Source organism: Hippocampus comes, unplaced genomic scaffold, assembly GCF_001891065.2.
Source record: "Hippocampus comes isolate QL1 unplaced genomic scaffold, H_comes_QL1_v1.1 scaffold147, whole genome shotgun sequence".
NCBI lineage: Eukaryota > Metazoa > Chordata > Actinopteri > Syngnathiformes > Syngnathidae > Hippocampus > Hippocampus comes.
This window is the reverse complement of record NW_017805009.1, coordinates 2,087,263-2,111,387: the sequence shown is the minus strand read 5'-3', so window position 1 is coordinate 2,111,387 and position 24,125 is coordinate 2,087,263. Positions and strand designations below refer to the sequence as shown.

The window sequence follows — 24,125 nt, the reverse complement described above, 5'->3', positions numbered from 1 at the left end:
GACCAACACAGTTGGGTAAATTTCAAAAACACCTTATCTACTCAGCCCGTGATTTGCGATCTTCCTGAAAATAGCTTTGAATAAATCTTTTCGAAGTGCGGGACCCTCCAGTTCTTTGGACTGAACGTTCAGTATATACGAATCACAATGTGGTTTGATTTTATTTAATAACCTTCACATGCCACACTGATAGGGGTCAGTGCTGCTTCGATGATGTGGAGAGACAGAGACGGGGTTGGGGGTAGTTCACTTGCTGTCATGAATGTGAGGAGAGCAGTTGCTAAATAAAGAGGTCTTGAGTTGGAATATAAGTGGAGTTATTATTCAAGCCAACACACCCTTTATGAAATGCCTGACATAATAGTCGCTTCCTTGATAGGTGGACAAACATAAAAAAAGACTAATGCAAAATATCACACAAGGGGGTTGTGTGGTGTCCGCTGGACAGTCCAACAAAATATGTCCAAGCTAATCTAACTCTTATGCCTTGTCTCTTGGTTTCTTTCATTATTTCTTATTAAGATAAGTGAGAATAAGGGAGAAAACTTAGATGACAAAGATAGGAATTGTCATTCGGTTTCCAATCATCCTGGCGACGCACTTTCCCAGAGCATATTTTGCTTCAATTGGCATCACGGGGAAATCCATGGAGCTTCATTGTGACACCCTACAGCCAGCCATTTTCACAGTATTTGTTCAAAAATTGATGAAAGATTGATGAAAAGATATTGAGTTCCACGCCAGCGACATCGAGCGATGAGCTGCAAAATGGTGCCTGCAAAATCGTGTGAGTGCTTACAACTAATCAGTGTCCAGAGTAGTGAGAAGCTGAAAGAACTTAAATTGGCTAGACTCTGTTTATATCGGGCGCTAGTGCCCGCCTGGCAACAGCTTCTGATGGCTCTTGCGTTGCTTTGCTTTTTTTCTTTTCTTCTTTTTCAATGATGTGGTAGCTTTTTGCAGTTCCATATTTAAAGGAAGAAGATGTGCCGAAGGTGTCTGAAGGCTTTTCCATTCATGGTCCATTCATAAATAAGAAGGTATCCTGCCTTACATTGCACTTAAGCAGGTGCGCCTGGTCCCAAAAACCTGAAAAAAAAAAATGTCAGGAGCACATATATAATACAAATGTCTTTATAACTGAATTTTAGCTGGCTGAGTACCTACTTTGTGCAGGTGCAGTGAAGAGAAACTGAGATTGGGAAAATGACCACATTTGTGACACACCAGTTCGGCTGACTATCCTTTGGTTCATTCGTTCTTTCCCCCTGTTCATGTGCATGGAAAATAGTGCTCAACCAGTGCAAATAAAAAATATTTTGTTTGACTCGAAACAGGCTTAATTCACACAGTGTATTTCCATCTTAAGTAACAAACATAAAATTATTTTGAAACAGTACATGTTGGTACGTATAGATGCTTACCTACTTACTGTTTGAGACTTTGTGGTGTGTGATCATTTATCAAAGATCACTGTGCCCATTTACAGTGTAAATGCATTTGAATGACGACCAGTACAGATTGTAGTCTGCATTTTACACTAATTTCATCGGGACAGGCCGATGACTTGAACAAGATTAAGGTACAGAAATCAGAGGGGTGTACTTACTGATGGAGACACAAATACGCTAAAAAGCACATTCAGTATGCGTTCAGCATTGTATTGGTGACGACTTCTCCGTGTGGAAGTGTACCCTCGCTTGACTTTTGTGGAGGCCAATGAAGGTTGGTCTTGGCCATTATCCAGAGATGAGAATTCCATCTTCTCTCATCAGGAGAAATCTTTGCTGGGGCACAATGTGGGGAGGAGAACAAATGAAACGCAGAAGACTGCAGACACACGCAGGTAATTGCCAGTCAATCTATTCCACAAACTTAGAATGCCTTGTCAAAACAGGGGAGAGTGAAGACATTTCACAAAAAAATCTGTCATTGTTAAATATGTTTACTGTCAACTGAACACGTTTGTGTGAGTGCCATCCTTGTCTGGAGTGTTTGTGAGGAGTAGGCAGCATCTTACTTCAGCCAATTAGGGTTTATGTCGACTTTCAAAAAAAAGATATGTATTTTCTTTGGACGGGTGTTGGTGGGGGGGGGGGGTTGCAAGTGTTGATGAGAAGGGTGAGTCTTGCATCATTAGTGATATGATTAGATTTGGAAGAGGTGCAGATCTAATGAATTTGTCTCTATTTGCTTATCCTGTTTGTCTGCACTGTCTGTATTGGAAAAGCAACCCTGCAGCCGGTTTTTGTGCCGTATACCAACATATCACTTGGATAATTACGGCATACAAATTCATGTGGAAGAGTGAAGGAAAACAAATTCACAACTAACTAGTTGGGGACACCAAAACTGCAATGGTGCTATCCATTCTACACTGTCTGTTTCGACTACCTGTCATTTTATTTGTGTGGCCCAAGAGACCTTGATCCCAACATATAAATATGGAAGCTCAGTTGAGATCTTAAACTCAAATCCTACCCATTTGTAGACTTCCACCCATTTTTGACACATTTAGCAGATAGTATTTCTAAATTGACATTTTTCTAAATAGGAACAGAGCGAATCTGCTGTGTTCCCGGTGTTGGGCATTTGCCCTCCCTTCACTGTGATTTGTAGGGTGGATGGGAGGTTGTAAAGTTACTATGCTACATTCCTGGCAGGTGCAATTTTGCTGTGGCTGTTCTGTATTTAGGACCCCAGTTATCCATTTTCTTCCATGCCAAAGTCCTGTGGCAACTTGCTCTGCTGTTTGATGAAGTCTGTTGTGTGTTTGCTGTCGGGTGGTATTTAATCCGCCTTTTAATGACAAAGAATTGAGTTCCCACATAGTACTTTGACACAATTTGGAAATTGGATCGCTATGCAATTGTAATGATTTTATCAATCATTTTGTTGCAAATTTCACCTCAGAAATAGATCTACCTATGAGACATTTCTATGCCCCATTGAATATTCTCATTTCAGCCTTATGAAAAGACAAAGGAAAGAAAAAGTTTGGCTACTTACGAGACACAGGAAAAGAAAAATGGTGGATTGTCAAATTGACGTCACAGGGGGCCCACACGTGGTGGACCATGACTATTACACAAGACGTCAAGGCACTGCAGCAGCAGATAGCTTGTCCGGACTCTGCTTTGACAGCTGCTCTCAAAGGGGAAGGGAGGGCCTTTGTCATGGCCAACTTGTCTTCATTCCTCATGGAATGCGGCAGGCAACAGAAGCGACTTTATGTCCCCGTCTGGTTAGACACGAAATGATTAATTAACATGCGGCTCATCGTGCAGAACGTACCGCATTTCCTGTGAGGCTTCATTTCACAAACACCGACACATACAGTAACCTTGGTAACAGCTGTCTTCTGAAACATTAGGAAGACAGTACTGTTGGATGAGACTAATTATGGATCCAATGTGGCTCCTGAGTGGGTGTCTGGTCATATATGCCACTGGATTCACTAAAGTCAAGCCAATCTGACCTCTATTACACCACGTTGCAGCTGAAACTATTTGGTAAAGTGCTATTTACTAAGGGAGTGACAGCCACATTTTTATTTGCCAGAACAAAGTGTACATCAAATGCAACCACTGAGGGAAGATGAGGTATAGCAAAAAAAAAAAAAAAAAAAAAATCTGTAGGACCATTACGCACATGCGAGGAGCTGAGTAGAATATGTTTGCGGCAGGACTCATATGTCGACTATTTATACAAGTTAAATAGGGTGATCAGGTCCAATGCACATCACATTGAATCTCCCCTTCAATCTGCTCATTCAACTGTTTTAACAAGCCATATCTAGGGTCCATCTAGCAATTTAACTTGCTCTCCTGTTAATGGCATAGCAATACATATCCTTAGCACCATCTGACAAAATTGTATTCTTTTTGCTCGCTTTTATTTCTTACTAGACTTAATGGTCCATGAGAAAAAGCGTATTTCCAAGTGGATAGTGATTCGGAAACATTAAGGAAAAACAGAATGGAGAAATTAAGTGTCACTTTTGTGGTTGAATCAGAGGTTCAGCACTATTCGTGTGCTCCATTAATGAGATGCTACACACAGCAACTGGATCGTGCTTAGCGCAAAGAAGAACAACAAAAAGGCCTTCATTAGCATTTTGATTGTTCACAATATTGTACACTATTGTTCTCTGTCTGATAACATTCTCTCGACGAGCAGCAGATTATATGAGTCATTTACAAAACGGTCAATGTGGAAATAAAAATAAAATAGTCAGGTGGTTTCCTGACAACTTGTAATAGTTTCCATTTGAGATGGATTTGTAACAATCAGTGGCCAGAAAATCAAATCCAAAATAAGAGCAGTGTCAAAATGTTGCCTTTACAAAGAGGATAATTTTTAAGTGTCGGAGAAGTGTTGTATTAATTTAACAATGTTAATTGTGTGTATCATTGTGATGATATTAACTTCATCCATCCATTCAATTTCCGCCACAAGGGTCGCGGGCTTGTTGGAGCCTATTCCAGCTGTCTTCGGGCAGTAGGCGGGATACATCTCGAACTGTTTGTCAGCCAATCCCAGGGCACGCATAGACAAATAACAGTTCACGCTCACAATCACATCAAGGAACAATCTATATCTTACCATTCCCTTCAGCATTAATTTTTATATTTAATCACACAGCAACAGTACTTTCAGACTCTGACTGTGTCACTAGTTGCTGATGCTCAAATTATGTGACTAAAGTCATGCAAGAACATGATACAAATGCATGCAAATTAATTAATGATTAAAACACGTAAATAAACAAAGATTACTTGTCACATAGTTCTCTTCAATAATTTGTTTTCCTTTCGCTACAGGATTAGTAGTTTCTGTGTCATCACTTATCACCTATCAGGTCCAACACTTCATACAGTACATTATAGTTTTAGACCCACTTTATCTTCGTATTCCTTGTAGTCCAAATACCAAAAGAAACTTTTGAAAGTGAACTTGCGAGGGCATAAACTAGTTGTTTTGATTTATTTATTTTTTATTGACCACTGGGTTCACATTCCAGCAGAGTTACAATAGGGTGAGCTGTGTGTCAGACGTGACCTGTGCGACTGATCGGGGTAGTTTGTCATCGGCGAGCAACTGTAGCATTCTGGCATTTGTTCTTGGCCGCGGTTATTTAAAGCCTCCGGGGATTGAAACGAGTGTGTTGCAGTGATGGTGTCAAGGATCACTTCTCCTTGCCTCATGAAAAGGGCTGTAATAAGGTGGCCAAGATTGTCCTCACACAAAACCCCATAGCTTGAGAGGTACTCATAGAAATATCGAGTTACATAATCAATGGTATTTTCCTCGACCGTTGTTAATTGATATGGACGCGGTTGAAAGAACTTAAACACTCGTAATTAAAAAAGAACACGTGTTGTGGCTTTAATGCATACAGTGAGTGAAGTGAGACAACTTTCGCTCTTGGGTGACACTCTGCTCAACTTCACCAGCCTGCCCAACTAGTCTTGTTATTATTATTCTCCTTTCCCAGTATTTGTGCTGAGTCAATTCATGCGCACACAGTAGTGGTTCAGGTCCCTACATCAAATGCAAAAGTAAATCTAAATGCAAATATCTCAAAATGTCAAATCCTTTCTAAAATTTGGTCATCACATTTTGACATTGAGACATGGTCTTCTTCGAACACTTTCCCACATGTGTAAGAATTGATTCAAGACTTTTGGTGATGTAAACAATCCTTTTGTTCTTCAAATCATCACAAAGCGGTGTGAACATTTCCAGATCATGTCCAAAACAATAACTGGGTAGTGTGCATGATGCTTTCCTTGTGTAAAGAGAATAATTCTACATAGCAGAGTTTTCTGACCTTCATTGTGCCGAGGCACCCATTTTACATTTAAATTTCATGGCACGTCACCCCCAAAAAATCCAACCAAATAGACTCACAGGAAGCTTTTCTTTTCTGACCTTTTCTTTTCTATTAATGGCAATAGGTGAATACACAGATTTATTGTACCTTGAAGTTTCTGCCATCGAATGGACACGCATCTTCTTGTTCTGCCTATCCTGATACATCACTGGCATAGATAGTTCAAGAAACATCCATCCATCCATTTTCCGATCCGCTTATCCTCACAAGGGTCACGGGGTGTGCTGGAGCCTATCCCAGCTGTCTTCGGGCAGTAGGCGGGGGACACCCTGAACCGGTTGCCAGCCAATCGCAGGGCACACAGAGATGAACAATCATCCGCACTCACACTCACACCTAGGGACAGTTTAAAGTGTTCAATCATCCTGCCATGCATGTTTTTGGAATGTGGAAGGAAACCGGAGTACCCGTGGAAAACCCACGCAGGCCCCGGGAGAACATGCAAACTCCACACAGGGAGGCCGGAGCTGGAATTGAACCCAGTACCTCTACACTGTGAGGTCGACGTGCTAACCACTGGTGCACCGGGCCGCCTAGTTCAAGAAACATATTTCTGATTAATGAACAATAATTTTCAGATGAATGAAGTGAAACGGGATTTGCCACATCACCCCTGATGATCCCTCACGACATAAAAGTGTACCACAGCCCGCTGGTTGGGAATCACTGCTGTATAGCCTTGTTGACATTTTACATTCATGACTCATACAATAATGTGATAACACCTTTGCCATCTGCAACCTCACTGCTAGATGCAGTTGAATGCATACTGCTGCGTCAAAACAGCTAAAAAATGGGAAGGTCAATTCATACAAAGACTGCAATGATTAAAAACGACAAATGAACAACAGGATAAAATGTGTTTTGGATTGACAGGGTGGGGGAACAGTCTCACCCCAAATTCCGATTAAACAAGGATGTGGTGCACTGGAGCAAGCATGTCACACTCAAGCAATGTTTTCTTGAATTATACGGTCTGTGACACATTCAACCTTGAAAAAACATCGCCTTTGTGTAAATCTTGCCATTTGTATATGTCTCCCTTTGAATCCAAATATGGTAATTTGTTGAATTTATACAAACATTATCTTCATGTAAGCATAGACAGGGAGGGATATCTGAACAGTCGAGTGAACTGAATAAGGGAGTGCATCAATGAGCTACAGTATCAGATAAATATTAATAATCTTTTATTTATCATTTTGTAAATGTTGTGTGCATGGATGTTATCTGTTCTTGAGCCTTCTGAGTGACATGTTTGTTGTAGAAGCCATAAGAAACGTACCTCCTTCCTGTATTACAAAATCTGATTTGACTTCCCTTTTTGAACTTGGGCAACTTTCAACTCAACATGCCACGTAGCGCTCATGACAAACTTTGATGGAAAATCATTTCATGTCACCCGAGACATAAGACTTTTGTGTGGAAATGCTTCCGCCCTCAATCAAAGCAGGAGCAGGAAAAAAAAAATCAAAAGCTAGAGACGAGTGACAGATGAGTGATGGTGGGAAGTGAGGGGTAGACATCCTAAGATGGTGGAAAGTTGCTCATTAGGGGGATGTTATTTCCCAGCTGTTCTCCCCAAAGTCTAACGGTAATTTTTGAGTGGCCTATCACTCTTGTCTCAGTGTAAAGTTAACACCTACGGATCTGCTGCTGGTTGGCGCGGACGCCTCAATGTTCTGTCTTGCCGACAAACGGCTATTACTGTGCTCGCCAACAGCCTCCACTTGAGACAGCCATGTGCGGGAACGTTGCGAAGACGCAGTTAACAATCTGTTGCTCAAATAAGAGGCGTGGAAAAAAAAAGAATTAAGTTGAAAATAGAATGAGGTGTTACCGTCGGTGGAAGCTGGACACAGATTGTAATCGTGATTATGATTGGACTGCGGACGCGCTGCTATAGAGCAGGCTTTGAATGGTAGACCTCATTTTTCCGTATAACGTGCGGGAGGCTAACTAGCAGATATTTTGCATATAATGATAAATGAACACACAGCAATTCTTAATCTAACATCTATGACAAAACAAGAAAGGAAATATTTTAGCCATGGTGACTTATGCATGACGGGCAGCAGGATAGTGGCTGACTAGAAGGCCCTATTATCATTGCTCCGATATGCATTATACATTTAATAAACAGCAGACATGTAAACAGGCGCACATGCGCTTGGTGTAAAAACTAGTGCATTGTTATTTTTGTGTCGGGGCAAGTCTAGCTTCCGGCGGACCGAGGTCCTTTTCTATTACACGCACCCAGCGCACCTGCCAATTTGATCGCAGAGAGTAGACTTGACCTGAGACCAGTTAGAACGAGGTTCAAGTTGTGGCACAAGTGGTGTCGCGCAATGTTGGTGGATTTGATTGAAGAGTAGGCAGACAGATTCTGCGCTCCACTGATATGTGTCATGGATGTCATCATATTTCATTCATAAATAGGAAAATGGCATGTATCAAAACCTCTGAGTCATTGTAGAAATCAGTCATTTGAATGCATAATTATTGTCATCATTGTGAATGTATTTTTAAAAGCACCCTCCTGACTGCAGTACGTGTGTGTGTGTGTGTGTGTGTGTGTGTGTGTGTGTGTGTGTGTGTGTGTGTGGATGAGTTGTCGCACACAGACGCATGATCAGGGGTGGGTCTTCAAGTGCCCACTTCGGACTGGCCAATTTTACATCATCTGCAAGTGGATATTTGTTCCAAAATGAACTTTGCTTGAGATGATCTCCTGCATGGACTTCCGCCATGTAAAACACGCGGCTTTCCTGCGCTGAACTTAAAGGGAATGAGAGGAGCCACTTCCATGGGATGTGAATTGAATCAACTTTGTTCACTCCCACAATGGTGCAAACACCCATTTCAACCTGCGCATGTCTACAAAAATATGAAAAGAAAAAAGTACTCAAAGAAAGAAATCGCCACCCATGCACAATTAGACCACACTTTGCACTCGACTTGCACTGTGCACGAAAATGGAAGTAAGACTCAAGAAAATGAGCGATTGTGTCGAAGGCTGCACTCAAATTGAGATGATGGGGATAGTTGTCCAATTTCATTCCACTTTTTGCACAGACGTTCGGATGTGTAAAAGCATTTATTGTATACAATAAAATTCAAGAAGCAGTCTGACTTCTGACGAGCTAATGACTTCAAACACTTGACATTTTGACACTTTTATTGGAATTGTGAAGTAGAAGTGAAGGTTTTAGCGTTTATTATAATTATTGTGTTGTGGAAACAAAGAAAAAAATAAGTAAGATAAAACTGAAGAAATGCAATTAATCAAATAACAGACTGAGATACTCTCTTGTCAATTTTAACGCTGTTCTTGCATGTGATCTGAAGAGCATTGCTTCCAGGAGAAGATCCCAATATTAAAATACGGGGAGGCAAAATGTCATTTTTTTCATGGAATAACCCCACAAATTGGGAGTGTCTGGTCTCAACACAGAATTTCCCCTGGCACGAAGGCCCCCTTGGTGCTCGTTCTCGTCCCCCTGCTTGACATGAATCAAACCATATTTATATTTAGCAAATTACATCAACACTAATGCACGACTATACAACTTCAATGCAATCATGTCCATGTAAAGTGTTTTTTTTTTAAACAAAACAAAACAAAAAACAATGCTTTGTCAGTGGAGGATGAGTGAAGGTCTGAGATCTACATTTTCATAGATTGGCGAAGGAGACTGTGTGCGCACATTTGTAATCATCCAGTGTCCCCACTGGCCCCTTACGTGTGTGTGCGTACGCGTGTGTGTGTGGGGGCGCGTGGCTGCGCGTGCATGAGTGTGTGCCACGGAGGAATTGATTATGTAACATGTTCCCAATCACATCGTCGTCTGAGCGGGAGGATGTGAGTGAGGTCGCTTTAAGGAATATCTGTGCTGCCATAAGACCCGAGCAGCAGGACGCCTCCTCCTACCTTTTCTTCGACACCACCACAAACTCTCCGTCACTGGAGCTCACCTGGCGCCAAGCAAAGCGACTCCGAGTCAACACAAGAAAGAGGCTGCATCTCGGTAAGAAACTAAAGCTCATTTCGAAGGAACTGACCGATGACTGACATTTATATGAACAGCGCAAGTCAACGTTTAACTGTTCGTTGAGTGAAAAGTAGCCCGGCACATTGTTTTTCAATGAACACGCGCTGATCAAAGCCCGAATTGGTTCACAATCAGCATTTTTGAGAAATCTGAGCCCCGCCGCCGATGTTAATATTGCAGTTGAAATATTTACTTGAAAGACTATTTCAAGTGGACCGCAGTTTTCTTCGGTCTTTCTCGGCCCGCACTGAGTGATGCTTTGAGCAAAGTGGCGCGCTTGAGAAAACATTGGGCCGGCTGTCCCATGTACGGGAGAGCCGTGAACGCACTTGGGGTACAGAGAAGTCTCCTCCACCTGCCCGAGATTTCCCCCCCCCCCCCCACGCCCCCTCCCACACCCACCACCCCACACACACACACACACACACACACACACACACACACACACACACGAAAGCCAAAATTCGAGGCTCAGCTGCATGCAGACACACCACAGAAGGGATGGTGGGCAGAACATGCACCCGCTCTCGCGCGCGCGCAGATTGCCGCTTTCACACTTTTCATCCTGTCATGCTTCTCTTCCGCCACTGCTGTCTCCCATTTGTGCATGAGCAAGTCCAGACCTGTGCCCATTTCTGTTGTTGTTTTTTTTATTTTTTCTGTGTGTGTGTGTGTGGGTGCCATGACTGCTTCAAATGACGGATGTCCTTTATCAAAAGTTATCGAATTTACAAAATGGAACGCGCGTGAACAATTGGATGTTTTATATGCCACTGAAGTAACTATTTTGGCATGTGTCTTTACAGATCACAACCTTATACTTTATTCATCTGTATATTTTACCTTCTCTGGATTAGATAGATAGATAGATAGATAGATAGATAGATAGATAGATAGATAGATAGATAGATAGATAGGGTGTCTAAATGTCCATATAATCTCTATAATTTGCTGAATTTGTTTCAAACATGGGTGTTTTACTTTCTCTCAAGAAAAACACAGGTCTTTCATATCCAGATATTTCTTTTCAATATATAAAGCCTTTAATCAATATACCTAAATAACATGACCCAATTTCAATGGCAAATAAAAGTGATAGCCTCGAAATATGGCATAATTTGTATTCCAATTTTTTTTTCTTTCAATACAAATAAGTAGGTTTAGTCAAGGTGAGCTGTTCGGTTGGTTTAAATATTGAAAAAAGCTGGAACAGCTTTGTTTTTGGACTCCAAGTCTACATCATTGTACTAGCTTCCTTTGTAATCACCACAGACAAAACAGGACTATAACAGCAGAGATAGCTGCGAGCAAATCATGTCCCACCTGTCGACAGCTATCAGCATTAAGGGCTCTTTAAATGAAAGGTAATAAATCTGCTATCTCAGGTAGATTTCATTCTGTTAGCCTAGCTGGAGAAACCCACACTTTTTGCGGAAGTGAGCTATGGACAAAAGAAAGCATTGAAATAAATATGTATACACACTCTCACACACGTGCACACCTACACACACACACAATGTTTTGTGTGCTCCTTTTGTTTGTGCAATGGACTGTTCTCCCAGCAGCCATTTTGCCAAACATGCATGTTAATGACATTAAAGAAGGCTCTGTTTTTATTTGCACAGCCCTAATTATCATGATTAGAGATACCGTAGTTTTATTTACCTCCCGCATTCATTGTGAAACAGCGGTGATATCTCGGAATGGCTTTGCAATTCTGCCCTTTATCATTCTGCATATGGCAAACTATTAAAATGATCAACTAATGAGTGATGAGGAAAATGACATAAGTGCATGGTATCAATGGCCATTTCAAAGGCGTGTTCCTCCAAAGATAGAAACTGAACACATTCTCCCACTCGGGAAGATTGAAGCAGTGAGACAGGATAATTGTCTCTGAGCAGTCATTATCACCATCATTATGGTGGAAATCGCATGCTATTTTAGAGACGCTATAAAGTCTTGATCTGCACAGTTCACTGGACGATGTGTCAGACAGGCAGGATAGAGATGAAGACAAATCTGCTGAATGAGTGACATTCCACATGTGGTCAATGGGAAATGAGCTGTCACTTATACTGCGCTTTTCTACCTTGGGTACTCAAAATGCTTTACACTGTTACCTTGTTCACTTACTGACGACGCAGCATGAGGAGCTCGAGGACACTTTGACATGGTCACAATGGCCGAGGATCGAAAAAACACTCTCCCACTGAGCCGCGCCTCCACCTGTATCAAAATATGTGCCAATGAAAACAAGCTATTCTGAATCTATCATTCTCAGCAGGGTGCATGATATTTTAACATCTCAAGAGACGAGTCCTATTTAATGATGAGAACTTTTCTTATTTCCTGGCAGAAAATGAAGAACACTGCACAGAGAAAAATAATGAAAGGCTCTAGGGGCTGCCAACATTATTCATAAAATAATTGCAAAACATTTGACTCAACAACCCCTGCGCATTTCAAGCGACCCCAATACGATGGAGCTCCAGCCAAACAGCAACGCCAACCAAGCTTTGTGGAAAGAGATTCCGTGGGATTTCACAGAGGACTGCTCGCTCTCGTTGAGCGGCACCACCTTCCTCATCGTAGCGTACAGCGCCGTTCTGGCGGTGGGACTCGTCGGCAACTCGTGCCTGGTGCTTGTTATTGCCAGGCACAAAGAGATGCGCAATGTCACCAACATCCTCATCGCCAATTTGTCCTTCTCCGACATCCTGATGTGCGTCGTGTGCCTGCCGGTCACCATCTTGTACACGCTGATGGACCGATGGATCCTCGGGGAGGCTCTGTGCAAGCTCACGCCCTTCGTCCAGTGTATATCAGTCACTGTGTCCATCTTCTCCATTGTCCTCATCGCCATGGAGCGCTACCAGCTCATTGTCCACCCCACTGGATGGAAGCCGATGGCAAGGCAGTCCTACTTGGCGGTGGCTCTCATCTGGATCACAGCCTGTTTAATCTCTGTGCCTTTCGTCAAGTACAGCATCCTCACATTGCCTTTCCAGAACCTCACCGGCCCCTTCCAAGTCATCGACCAACCTGTTTGTATGGAGCGGTGGCCTTCAGTCCAAGCGCGCCAGGCCTACACCACCTCTTTGCTCATCTTCCAGTACTTTCTGCCTCTTTCCTTCATCATGCTATGCTACTTGCACATCTATCTGCGGCTGCGGAGGAGGAAGGACATGGTGGAACGTGGAAGAAACACCAAGCAAAAGAACAACAAAGGTGCCACGAGGATCAATATCTTGTTAACCTCCATCGTGGTGGCCTTTGCCCTCTCCTGGCTCCCTCTCAACATCTTCAACACCGTGTTTGATTGGAACCACGAGGCCATTCCATCCTGTGGCCATGACATCATTTTCTCCTTCTGCCATCTCATCGCCATGGCCTCCACCTGTATCAATCCGGTCATCTACGGGTTCCTCAACAACAACTTCCAGAAGCAGCTGAAGTCCACCCTGTTGCATTGTCGCTGCTGGGACGTTGCAGAGCGGTATGAGAGTGTGCCGCTCTCCACTGTGAGCACAGAGGTCACCAAGGGGTCGGTGCTGAGCAATGGCTCCAACAGCATCAATACTTAAAGCGAAGCTTTTCGGTGAAAAAAGAAGCAACCACGCCGGCCCCCTCCTCTGCTCTCTTGATTTTATTCCTCGAAGGCTTTTTGTTTTCTTCAATGCAAAAGCATGGTTGACATTTTCAGGGAACCTGACAATAACTGACGAGGAAAGTAAAGTCACGGCCTGACTGGTGCCCTCTAATTGTTATGGTTCCTGACTAAAAGGATGTGACAAAATGACAGGACAAAGGTTGGAAAGGTTTGCAGTAATAAAGGATGACTACAACACACACTTCACATAAGAACTTTGTGCATTTGCACTCTGTATAGTGCTGTGGGACCATAAAATATTTATTATAGCCATCTAAAAAAAAGGCTCCTTCGATGGTATCTTTTCATGCTGAAGTCATTGTATTTAAATATTTGCAGCTTGCTTTGCAAACCGTGATTCTGTGCATTGGAAACCTCAAATGAAGTAACAAGGACAAGGTGGGTGTCTGGCAAATGCTGACAGCATTAATGACTATAAAATGGAGTGTGACCCGTGTTGTGTTAATGATTATTGACGGAGCAGCCTTGTGCACAGTTGAAGGGAAGAACATTTTGCTGTGACTCTGGGCATTTATGTGCATTGTGTTCATGTGTTTCTTTTTTTAACTAACTCACCAACAGTGTAATAAACCTGATAAGCTGAGACATTCTCCATGTTGTCCACAAGGATGTTTGCATCAGTATATTGTGCGCAAATGGGGGTAGATTTGCTAATGCATTGTGCCCTGGAACAATATATCAAGTGCCGTAAAAAAAAAAAAAAAAGGAAAAAAAGTCAATTGAGCAATTCAGGCCAAAGTATGATTCCTAAACTGTATATAACCCTACTCAATGAATGTTTGGCCTGTAAACTATGTGACACTTTCAGTCTCTTGTGTGGTTGGCAATAAAAAGCATTGTGTAGCTAAGCAGGAAACGTGTTACTCACTTTGGTATGTGGATTGAATTAAAACATTTATGTTTATCTTAAGTGATGTATTTATTTGTAATTTCACAATAACAATTTAAATGACCATGTTTGTGCTCTTTCTTTTTTGTTGCATTGTTTCTCGATTTCACCTAAAACGGACCCATCACAGCTTATATCAACTGATTGTTCTTCTATTAAAGGCAAACTATCACAGTCAGCCCTGACTGAGTATTTTCCACCGTCCCCAGAGATTAAGACTGAGCCACTTACTCCATTGTGTAGAATGAAATAGAGAGAGTGTGTGTGTGTGTGTGTGTGTGTGTGTGTGTGTGTGTGTGTGTGTGCCTGCCATGCATGTTTTTGGAATGTGGGAGGAACCCGGAGTACGGGGAGAAAACCCACGCAAGGCCCAGGGAGAACATGTAAACACACAGGGAGGCCAGAGCCGGAATTGAACCCTGCACCTCTGCACTGTGAGGTCGACACGCTAACCACTGGTATATAGGGCATTTTCCTTTGTAGATGCAGAATAAATCAAAGTGTTTGTTGCCTGCGATGTTAAATAGTGTGGGGAGGGGGAAAAAAAACAACACTCCACTCAGTCAGAGCTCAGTGGGAATTGTGCTAAATATTCATGCTGGAGGAGCGCTTATCAACACATACTCATCAGCCGCTACGTTAGGTACACCTGCACAATGCAATCTAATATGAGGACTGTATTAAAAAATATTTCTACAAAGCACAAAGAAAACACAGCGGTTTTGATGGACACTATCAGAGGTGTAATTGATATGACTTCGTTTTGTAGAAACGGCCTGATTCATACTGAGAGATATTCCTGACATTATGCCCCTCATGTTGCCAAATAACATGGCAAAATCATTCCAAACACTTCTTAGTGCGATGCAGTTCCATTATTCATCATTGTTAAAATCACTTAGCAGAATTGTAGCATTATTTTCTTTATAAATCTGAATTTTTGATATAGTTCTTATATTGGATCACATTAGATTACAGTCTATCCATGGTTATGGCCAATGAGTCTAAAATGATGATGCTTCCCAACTCTGAATATGACGCCATCGAGCTTCATGTGTTTTGAGTGACAATGTTACTCTGTGCAGGATCTTTATAACCTCTGCTTAAAGTGCTTCTCACAATATTTTCCCTGGGCAGCGTCTTAAATTAGCTCTCTGAAGGCTTTGTCAACATAATTGACTGCATGCATCCTCCACCTTGTCCCGCAATGACATTTACTGACCTCTTCTGCCGCCAGAGGCAGGATGAAGGGGCCCAAAGGCAGACGTAGTCCAGAAACAATTTATACAACGCTGTCTCACGTTATTATACTCGTCAATGCTGAGGGGGGATGAGGGATTCTTGGGTCATTATGGTGCAATGAAACACTGCAGATCTAATGAGTTCACAGGATCTGACACTTCCAATCTGTAGGGTTATTCCAGAAAAGATTTTCATCTTGGCTCCCTGCATTTCATTTTGGGATATTCTCCTGAATCAGAATCAGAATCAGAATCATCTTTATTGGCCAAGTATGTAGAACACACAAGGAATTTGTCTCCGGTATAACACGCTGCTGAAAGCAATAGTCTTAAGATCACAGGGATAACAAAAAACTAAAAAGTTGGCAAGAGGCTCATCACATGCTAATAATGGCATTCTCTTGGCGAATCAAGTGGGAAAGCTCATATTAGGTGTACCTTTTACAAGATCATCAGGATTCAGATCGAGTCAGGCTTCTAAATGGTTTCAACATCTGGAATAGAATCGTCCTTGTGAGAATCCCAGTGGGGGGGGGGGCATTTTTGTATTTTAACATCATCAACAAATTTTGTTGTATTTTGAACCAAGACACACATGCAGCTTCATGCTGTTCTTGTTTTACCCAGCAGGTGGCAGACTGGAGCCCAACCTTCTGTGTGCACACCTGCTGCCAATTTTGTCATTAGGGAGCCATGTATTTAAGAACTAACAAACTTTCAGCAGGTTGTCGGAGTATTGTTGACCTTGCTACTGCTATTGCTCACGTGATCATTTTTCTCGACTGCTCGCTCTTGTCGTGTTTGTTCTGGTTCTATGTTTTTGTAAGTATAGTCTTAGTTTTCGTCATTTGTTCTTGCTTCACGTGAATTGGGTTCTTGGCATTTCGTTTGGTAGTCTCGGGTTAATTTCTTCCTTGCCTTTTTGCAAGCGCTTTTGGTGATAGTATTTTTTCTTTCCCTGGTCATTATTTGACCAGCGATTTCTGTTCCTACTTTGTCGGTGCATTTTTGTGTGAATATTTCTGTTACGGAGTTTTGTCTGGTGGCTACCATTCTGGGATCCTAAAAATGATTTTGGTTCGTTTTCAAACCGTGACACATGCTCCCTGATGATTGAAGAGAAAAGAAACAACTCGCGTCTTGTCGAGTTCTCTTCCTGTTGACATATGAGTCTGAACAAGTAACGATCCTCATCCACCTAAAGGTGAGTGCAATCCTTGACACAACCTCTTGTACTGAGAGACCTTTTAGAATCTCAAATGTAGTTCACCAGTGCACTGGTATAAATCATATTTAAGTCTCATTTCATTCAATGAAACACTTTCTCATTCCAGCCTTCTCCTGTTTTCTCTGATGTTGAAGGTTTACCAAGGCTTTTCCTATGTCCCCTTTGTTTATCCTCTCTTTTGACTCTGCACAGGTACTCCCAAGTTTGTTTTTTTTTCTATAAGTTTGTTTTTTCATTCACTTTTTTTAAACATTGGAATTATTTAAGGTCATGTACAGTGATCTGAAAGATTATTCAAAACAATATTTATCAGCCCTTCACCTATTGTCTATACATACCGCTTTGCCTTCATTTGGGTCACAGGTAAACCAGAATGGTTGCCAGTCAATCACAGGGTACATGTAGACAATTTAGCAATCGTGCTCACGCTTACGGACAATTTTTTTTTTAAGAAGTTGGAAAGCTGGAGTATCTGTAGAAAAACCCCACACATGCAGGGAGAACATGCAAACGCCACATGGGCGGGCTGGGGCCAAAATTCGAAGGCAAGACCTCTTGACTGTGAGGCAAATGTGCCAACCGCTGGACCTGAAAAATGTTATTAGCAACAGCAGTAATAGTAGTACATTTATGAGGCGCATTACTTGGTTCAGAGGAGCAGCATTATTGAAAGGCATGCTACTAAACAAATTCCAGTAGTCATGAGGAAGATATCTGTACCCAGCTCACTTGCTCAGAGGAAAAAAAGAAACTCACAATCAATTCTCTGTCGACACTTCATTATGCTTAATGAAGGTATCGCTGACTTCTTGATTTACACACAGAGATACCGGCAGTGCTAAAGGCCTGCATCGTGGGAGTTTAACTTTGAATTCACTTTTCTGCTAAACACATTTTCGTGTGGATAAAAGCACTCTCTAAATTTATGACTTTTGTATGTCGTGGCTTGGTTGCAACATCTCGTTTTAGTAACGGCACTAGAATTAGAAAATACATGATATAGCCAGGGTGGCACGGTCAGCTTCTAACCAGGAGCACGTTTGCATGTTCTCCCTGTGCCTGTGTGGGTTTTCTTTGGGTACTACAGTTTCCGCCCACGTTTCAAAAACATGCATGGTAGGTTAATGGAACACTATAAATCGGGGGTGTTAAACTCATTTTTGTCACTGGCCACTTTGGAGTTACGTCTTCCCTTAGAGGACAGTTATGACAGTGAAACCGAATAAATGCTTGGATCCATTTTCCGATCCATTTATCCTCACAAGGGTCGCAGGGGGTGCTGGAGCCTATCCCAGCTGTCTTTGGGCAGTAGGTGAGGGACACCCTGAACTGGTTGCCAGCCAATCGCAGGGCACACAAGAGATGAACAACCATCCACACTCACACTCACACCTAGGGACAATTTAGAGTGTTCAATCAGCCTGCCATGCATGTTTTTGGAATGTGGGAGGAAACCAGAGTACCCGGAGAAAACCCACACAGGCCCGGAGAGAACATGCAAACTCCACACAGGGAGGCCGGAGCTGGAATTAAACCCGATACCTCTGCACTGTGAGGTCGACGCACTGGACTACTGGGCAGTCTGTTTAATCATCACATTGTATTATTACTTGTACACAAAAAAGATGGATGGATTTCTAGTTTTGAAATCAGTCAACTGTTTGTTGTTTGTTCAATTACTGTTCAAGGGTAACAAAATGATTGTGAAATCTCAACGTTACTTGTTACACATGACAAGTTGACATTTTGGTAAAGATTTTAGCAAGGACCAAGGTAGTTGACACACATCATTTGCTTTTGTGCGCCACATAAAATGACTTGGCGGGCCTTGAGTTTGACAGCTGTGCTCTCAATATCTAATATCTAATGGTTGTTTGTCTATGTGTGCCCTGCAATTGGCTGGCAAGCACTGCCACCCCTGATTTCCAAATGTGTTAGGGTTACGGGACTGAGCGGAGTGAAAATCAAGTGACATGAGTAAAGTGTTGTTTAATTCTAAAGAAAACAAACCAATTTGCTCCTTCTCTCTTGTATTGAAGAGGATCTACTACGCTGTAACACTCCTAACAAGAGAATATTGGCCTTTGTGGGTCCTAGTTTTTACTTCGAAACATTCCGTTCTTATCTGAGTGACATGACCTGGAACTACATAGGGGAAGGTGAGTTCGGATTCTAAAAATGCTTCGGAAAGATATCTTGAGTGAACCTTTCAAAACTACCACCGAGACTAAGCATCGTGTCTGTTACTACTGATCGAGCTTCAAAAAGGAAAGAATCCTTTATGGCAGCAATAAATCAACAGGTCACCGACAAAGTTTACCGACTCTACGCGGAAATGCTTGAGAGTTTCATGCTCGGAACTGACATAAGCAATGTTTGCTGTCGCACAATAACTGATTAGGAAAAGTGGAGTCAAATTTATTTTTTAAACAGTGCTGTCTTTTCCTATTTTTGAAAAAACTATACTTCTTGCCTTGATCCCATGACATTTTCCATAAAGGTTACGGAAAGGTGGTGGTGAAAAGGTTACAAGATGTCAGTTTTCAAAGAGAGACCTATGGGTTAAGATTTTCGCACCCCAGACTGGAAACAGTCTCAAATGTTTTCTCATCATTAATTACATATCTGACATTTATCCTGCTCATCATATATATTTTTTTCTTGAATATTTTTGATTTTATCATTTCAGTTTTTCCACATCTTTTTGGTCTGTGGTGAGATGGCGCCATATGACACTCTATTGACCAGTTGCCATTGCTGCCACGCCTGTGGATGCAAGTCTGACTGGAGCTAAAAGCCTGTTGGCTTATCTTAAAATGAAGACTGAAATGGGGACAAACATAATCTCGCTGAGGGCACCTCTTCAGCTCACTTGTAAATCCATTACATGATATCACATTTGTTTTGAACTGACTGACTAAAAACTGACAACTTGCCATTTGCCAGGCTGTGCCATGACAACCAGTTGCTAAGCAACCAGCAGAGACTTCAGCAAGTTACTGGTCCCAGGCAAAGTCGTGCTTCAGTGTTTGCATGTCTTAGCTCCAGGATTGTTGGTCAGGAGACTTTTGAGCCAAGGGCTGTTTTTATTGGCAGCCTTGATGTTAGGATAACAATGAAGAAAATGTAAATAAACGAGGACTTTTATTTAAATAAACAAGACGGCTGAGGTGTTTTTATATCCATCCATCCATTTTCCGAGCTGCTTATCCTCACAAGGGTCGCGGGCGGTGCTGGAGCCTATCCCAGCTATCATCGGGCAGTAGGCGGGGGACACCCTGAACCGGTTGCCAGCCAATCCGGATTTAATCCGATGCTTGAACCATCCACACTCACACTCATACCTAGGGACAATTTAGAGTGTTCAATCAGCCTGCCATGCATGTTTTCGGAATGTGGGAGGAAACCGGAGTACCCGGAGAAAACCCACGCAGGCCCCGGGACAACATGCAAACTCCACACAGGGAGGCCAGAGCTGGAATTTAACCCGGTACCTCTGCACTGTGAGGTCGACGCGCTAATCACTGGTCCACCCACCAGGTCGCCAGGTGGTGTTATACGTAACTAATTGATAACCTCTTAAAGTTAGTGAAGGTCCACTATAGACCAAAATTTAGCATTTATACATCTCACACAATGAATAGAATATTAAACTCGATGAATAAATATCATATTTAAGGGTAGACGTTTAGCTTTCAAATTTTTAGGTTTGAAATGATTCCTCTCTGGAGGCCTTTACTGCAGCCACTGTCATTTGCTGCTTGTATGTAGGTCTTGCTGCCTCTTGTTTTCAGAAACAGAAAAGTATGCTTTATTGGGATTGAAGGCAAAAGAACTGAATGATCTTCAGTGGTTAAGGCAGTGGCCTGTTCTGTTCAAAATGTTCCAATGACAAAATTATAATTTTAATTATTCAAAAAAAAATGCATAAATAAACAGATGAAATCATTTCTAGCAGACTCAGCAACAGAGATCAAAAGAAGTGCTCCGATTTTGTTCACAGGTCAATAAAGAATTTGGCAGAATTTACCGGTGTTGTGACGAGACCCCAATTTTGACTTTGCCTGTATACCCATTCATTACATCTTTATTCATATAGCACTTTGACCACACCTGTTGCTATAACAATGTGACAACAATGGTTGGTTGTCTCAATGTGCCCTGAGATTGGCTGGCAACTGGTTCAGGGTGTCCCCTGCCTACAGCTGGGGACACCCTGCTGGGAAAGGCTCCTCCACTACACCCACGACCCTTGTGAGGATAAGCGGATTAGAAAATGGATGGTAGGATACTAATTCACTTATATATATATATATATATATATATATATATATATAATTAATGTGTGTGCGTGTGTACACAGTATATGGAAAGCAAATTGCTAGTTTAAGTCAGATGGCTGTGTTACGGAAAGGATTTAATCCGATGCTTGATCAATTTAATTGGATACTGTTGTAATGGCCCGGTCCGGGAAGCGTCTATAATAAATGAGGCCTAACACATACCCCATATGCCGCTTTGCCATTATAGATAACAGCTCCGACACTTCTGTCCTTTATTCTTTTATTTGTGCGTCTTGGATGGGTGCGCCGCCCTACACAGTTATTTTTTTTTTTGTTCTGTTTTGTTTTAGCCCCAAAGTACTGGTATTTTGAAATGATGGTATTGCGTCATGTTACACCACACAGTAGTACCTGCACTTGCAACACTAGGCTTCACCCTATAAGATGTTTTAATGACAAAGTAAGGCTGGTGTGTCAGACAGACACACAGATAAGGAGAGAAAAGTGTATTTATGCGCATGAATTCACTGTTCCGTATTTAAAAAATAAATACAGCACAATATGGCCATTGCTTTTTCATCCAGACTTTCTACCTGAATAAAGCACAATTTCCTAAATTATGTTTTCCAGTTCTTTCATCATGGGAATGTGATTTTGGCATGTTTTCAGTGTTTCACATTACAAGAAGCAGATTTGTATGTATGTATGTATGGTTTGGTTGTCTCCTTCAGCCGCTCGTGTCTTCACTGATTTCGGTGACCCTAATTAGAAAGAATCTAGTGCAGCGCCTCTCTCCAACAGGTATTCGAGTGTTGTTACAAAATCAAACAAGAGTCGTTGTCCTAGATATTTTTTCATCACCCAAGTTTGCCTGCTCGACTTTAATACATTTCTCTCATTGACATCATTCACAAATGACTGAATATTTTATGTCATACTGTGCATATTTAACCTTTAATGTACTATGTGTGCCAAATAGCTTCCACGAAAATGCAGAGTGGATGTTTTGTCAGATGTATGTTCAGTGAAAGTAACTGCAATTGCATGAAAAACATTGAAACGCCCTAAAATGGCTCCTTGCACATAACGCTATGATGTCATATTCGTTGCAGATGATACGGTTGAGTCTTTTCTGGTTTTGGTTAAGTTTGGACAAGAGCGATAAGCAGCGCATGTAGAATAATCAGATAAACTACAAAGAAGCAAGTGATTTTCTGTCCGGTGTGTTTTCTTATTAGCAGCACATGACTTAAACTAGTTTGACTTTCCATTACAGATAAGAGCACAGATGGACAGCAGGATATGAATAGTTACCGATTACGTCATTGGTATTTTTTTGTTTGCCATTTCAGATGTCCTGATCAGGAGGATAAACTAGGCTGCCAATAGAAAAAGTAGAGCGACTCATGCTTGTTTTCATTCCTTTTTTTCTGTAGTACACCAATGTATGATATGTTATCAATTTTACAATATCCCTAAATATGCTAAAATGAGGGCTCTAAATTTGACAGTCGAAAAACTACCTCTGCATACTGAAAAGACACAGCCCAATGGCAAAGCGGCTCCCATACGATCCCTCCACAACATTTTGATAGGCAGAACGCCAAAGAGTGTATTCGGAACTGCACTCTCAGCTCGATTTGCTGCACTCCGGATCGTTTGGAAACTCGGTGCGTAGTTAGAATGTGCTGTTTAGTTACCGTAATTCAGTGCACTGCACTCTGGGAGTGGCAGAGCGCACGCTGGCCGCACTAACTGGAGAAACAGAGTTGCAGAGTGTCAGGCAAGAAACCAGGGCATTAAAGTTTAGCGGTACTTTAAATGAAGTGTGTGTCCTCCACCACAGTGTGTGTATATATATATATATATATATATATATATATATATATTGCAAAATTTGTTGAAGTTACAGACATTAATAATCAACATACACAACATTTAGTTAGAATAAATTATCTTTGTGTAGGTTTCTCAGGCTTGCGTCATTAGCCAAGTGAGATTATGGCACGTGGGTCAAACAAGTCGGGCCAGAAAGCTGCAAACGGAAACCAGTACAATTTCTTCCACAGGTGGGTAAACAAAAACAAGGGAATGAAGCAAATCACTACTTTGTGAGTGAGTGATCGTTCCTGACTGTGAAGCTCAAATATGAGCAGATACTACAAAATCTATATGAGGTATGTGACAATCGATCCAGTTGCACCTTTACTTGTGACGCTATTTTTGTGTGAAGACGTCACGCAGGTCTGTTTGCGCTCCACTAAAAAGTAGCCAAAACTGTTGATTGGCGTAATCTCAACTGACATGATTAAAGTTTTACTGGTGGTCTGAAGGGGCGGCCCGGTGGTCCAGTGATTAGCGCGTTGACCTCACAGTGCAGAGGTACCGGGTTCAACTCCGGCTCCAGCCTCCCTGTGTGGAGTTTGCATGTTCACCCCGGGCCTGCGTGGGTTTTCTCCGGATACTCCGGTTTCCTCCCACATTCCAAAAAAATGCATGGCGGGCTGATTGAACACTCCAAATTGTCCCTCGGTGTGAGTGTGAGCCTGGATGGTTCTTCCTTTCTGTGTGCCATGCGATCAGCTGGTGACCGGTTCAGGGTGTCCCCCGCCTACCGCCCAAAGACGGCTGGGAGAAGCTGCGACACGCCTGGACCCTCGTGAAGAGAAGAAATAGAGAGATGGACGGCCGGAGAGCATTTTTTTAAGATCATGACTTCATTCTTGTAAAATTTCTCCTGAAATCACAACTTATTTTACGCCATAATACCTTGACTCTTTTCATCTTCTGAAGAGTATTGTACATTTTTCTCCTCTGTCCACCAGCTCCCACAGAGTATACCCCCCCCTCCCCCCGCCCCTGA

General features: G+C 42.1%; 1 protein-coding gene and 1 long non-coding RNA gene across 2 annotated transcripts; both read left to right on the top strand.

Annotated features, from left to right (window-relative positions):
- The first annotated feature begins 9,685 nt into the window (after positions 1–9,685).
- On the top strand, positions 9,686–14,531 carry npy8br (neuropeptide Y receptor Y8b). Its single transcript, XM_019862836.1, has 2 exons — positions 9,686–9,924; positions 12,308–14,531. Exon 2 carries the CDS (start codon positions 12,432–12,434, stop codon positions 13,533–13,535), a length of 1,104 nt encoding a protein of 367 aa, XP_019718395.1. The 5' UTR covers positions 9,686–9,924; positions 12,308–12,431; the 3' UTR covers positions 13,536–14,531.
- A 1,851-nt stretch (positions 14,532–16,382) lies between these two features.
- On the top strand, positions 16,383–17,163 carry LOC109511634 (uncharacterized). Its single transcript, XR_002167362.1, has 3 exons — positions 16,383–16,573; positions 16,871–16,955; positions 17,086–17,163. It is a non-coding gene; the product is annotated as an uncharacterized LOC109511634 (long non-coding RNA).
- The last annotated feature ends 6,962 nt before the right edge of the window (positions 17,164–24,125 follow it).

Excerpts from the sequence above, each read along its gene's own strand:
- npy8br (XM_019862836.1), top strand. The coding sequence starts at position 12,432 with ATGGAGCTCCAGCCAAACAGCAACGCCAACCAAGCTTTGTGGAAAGAG.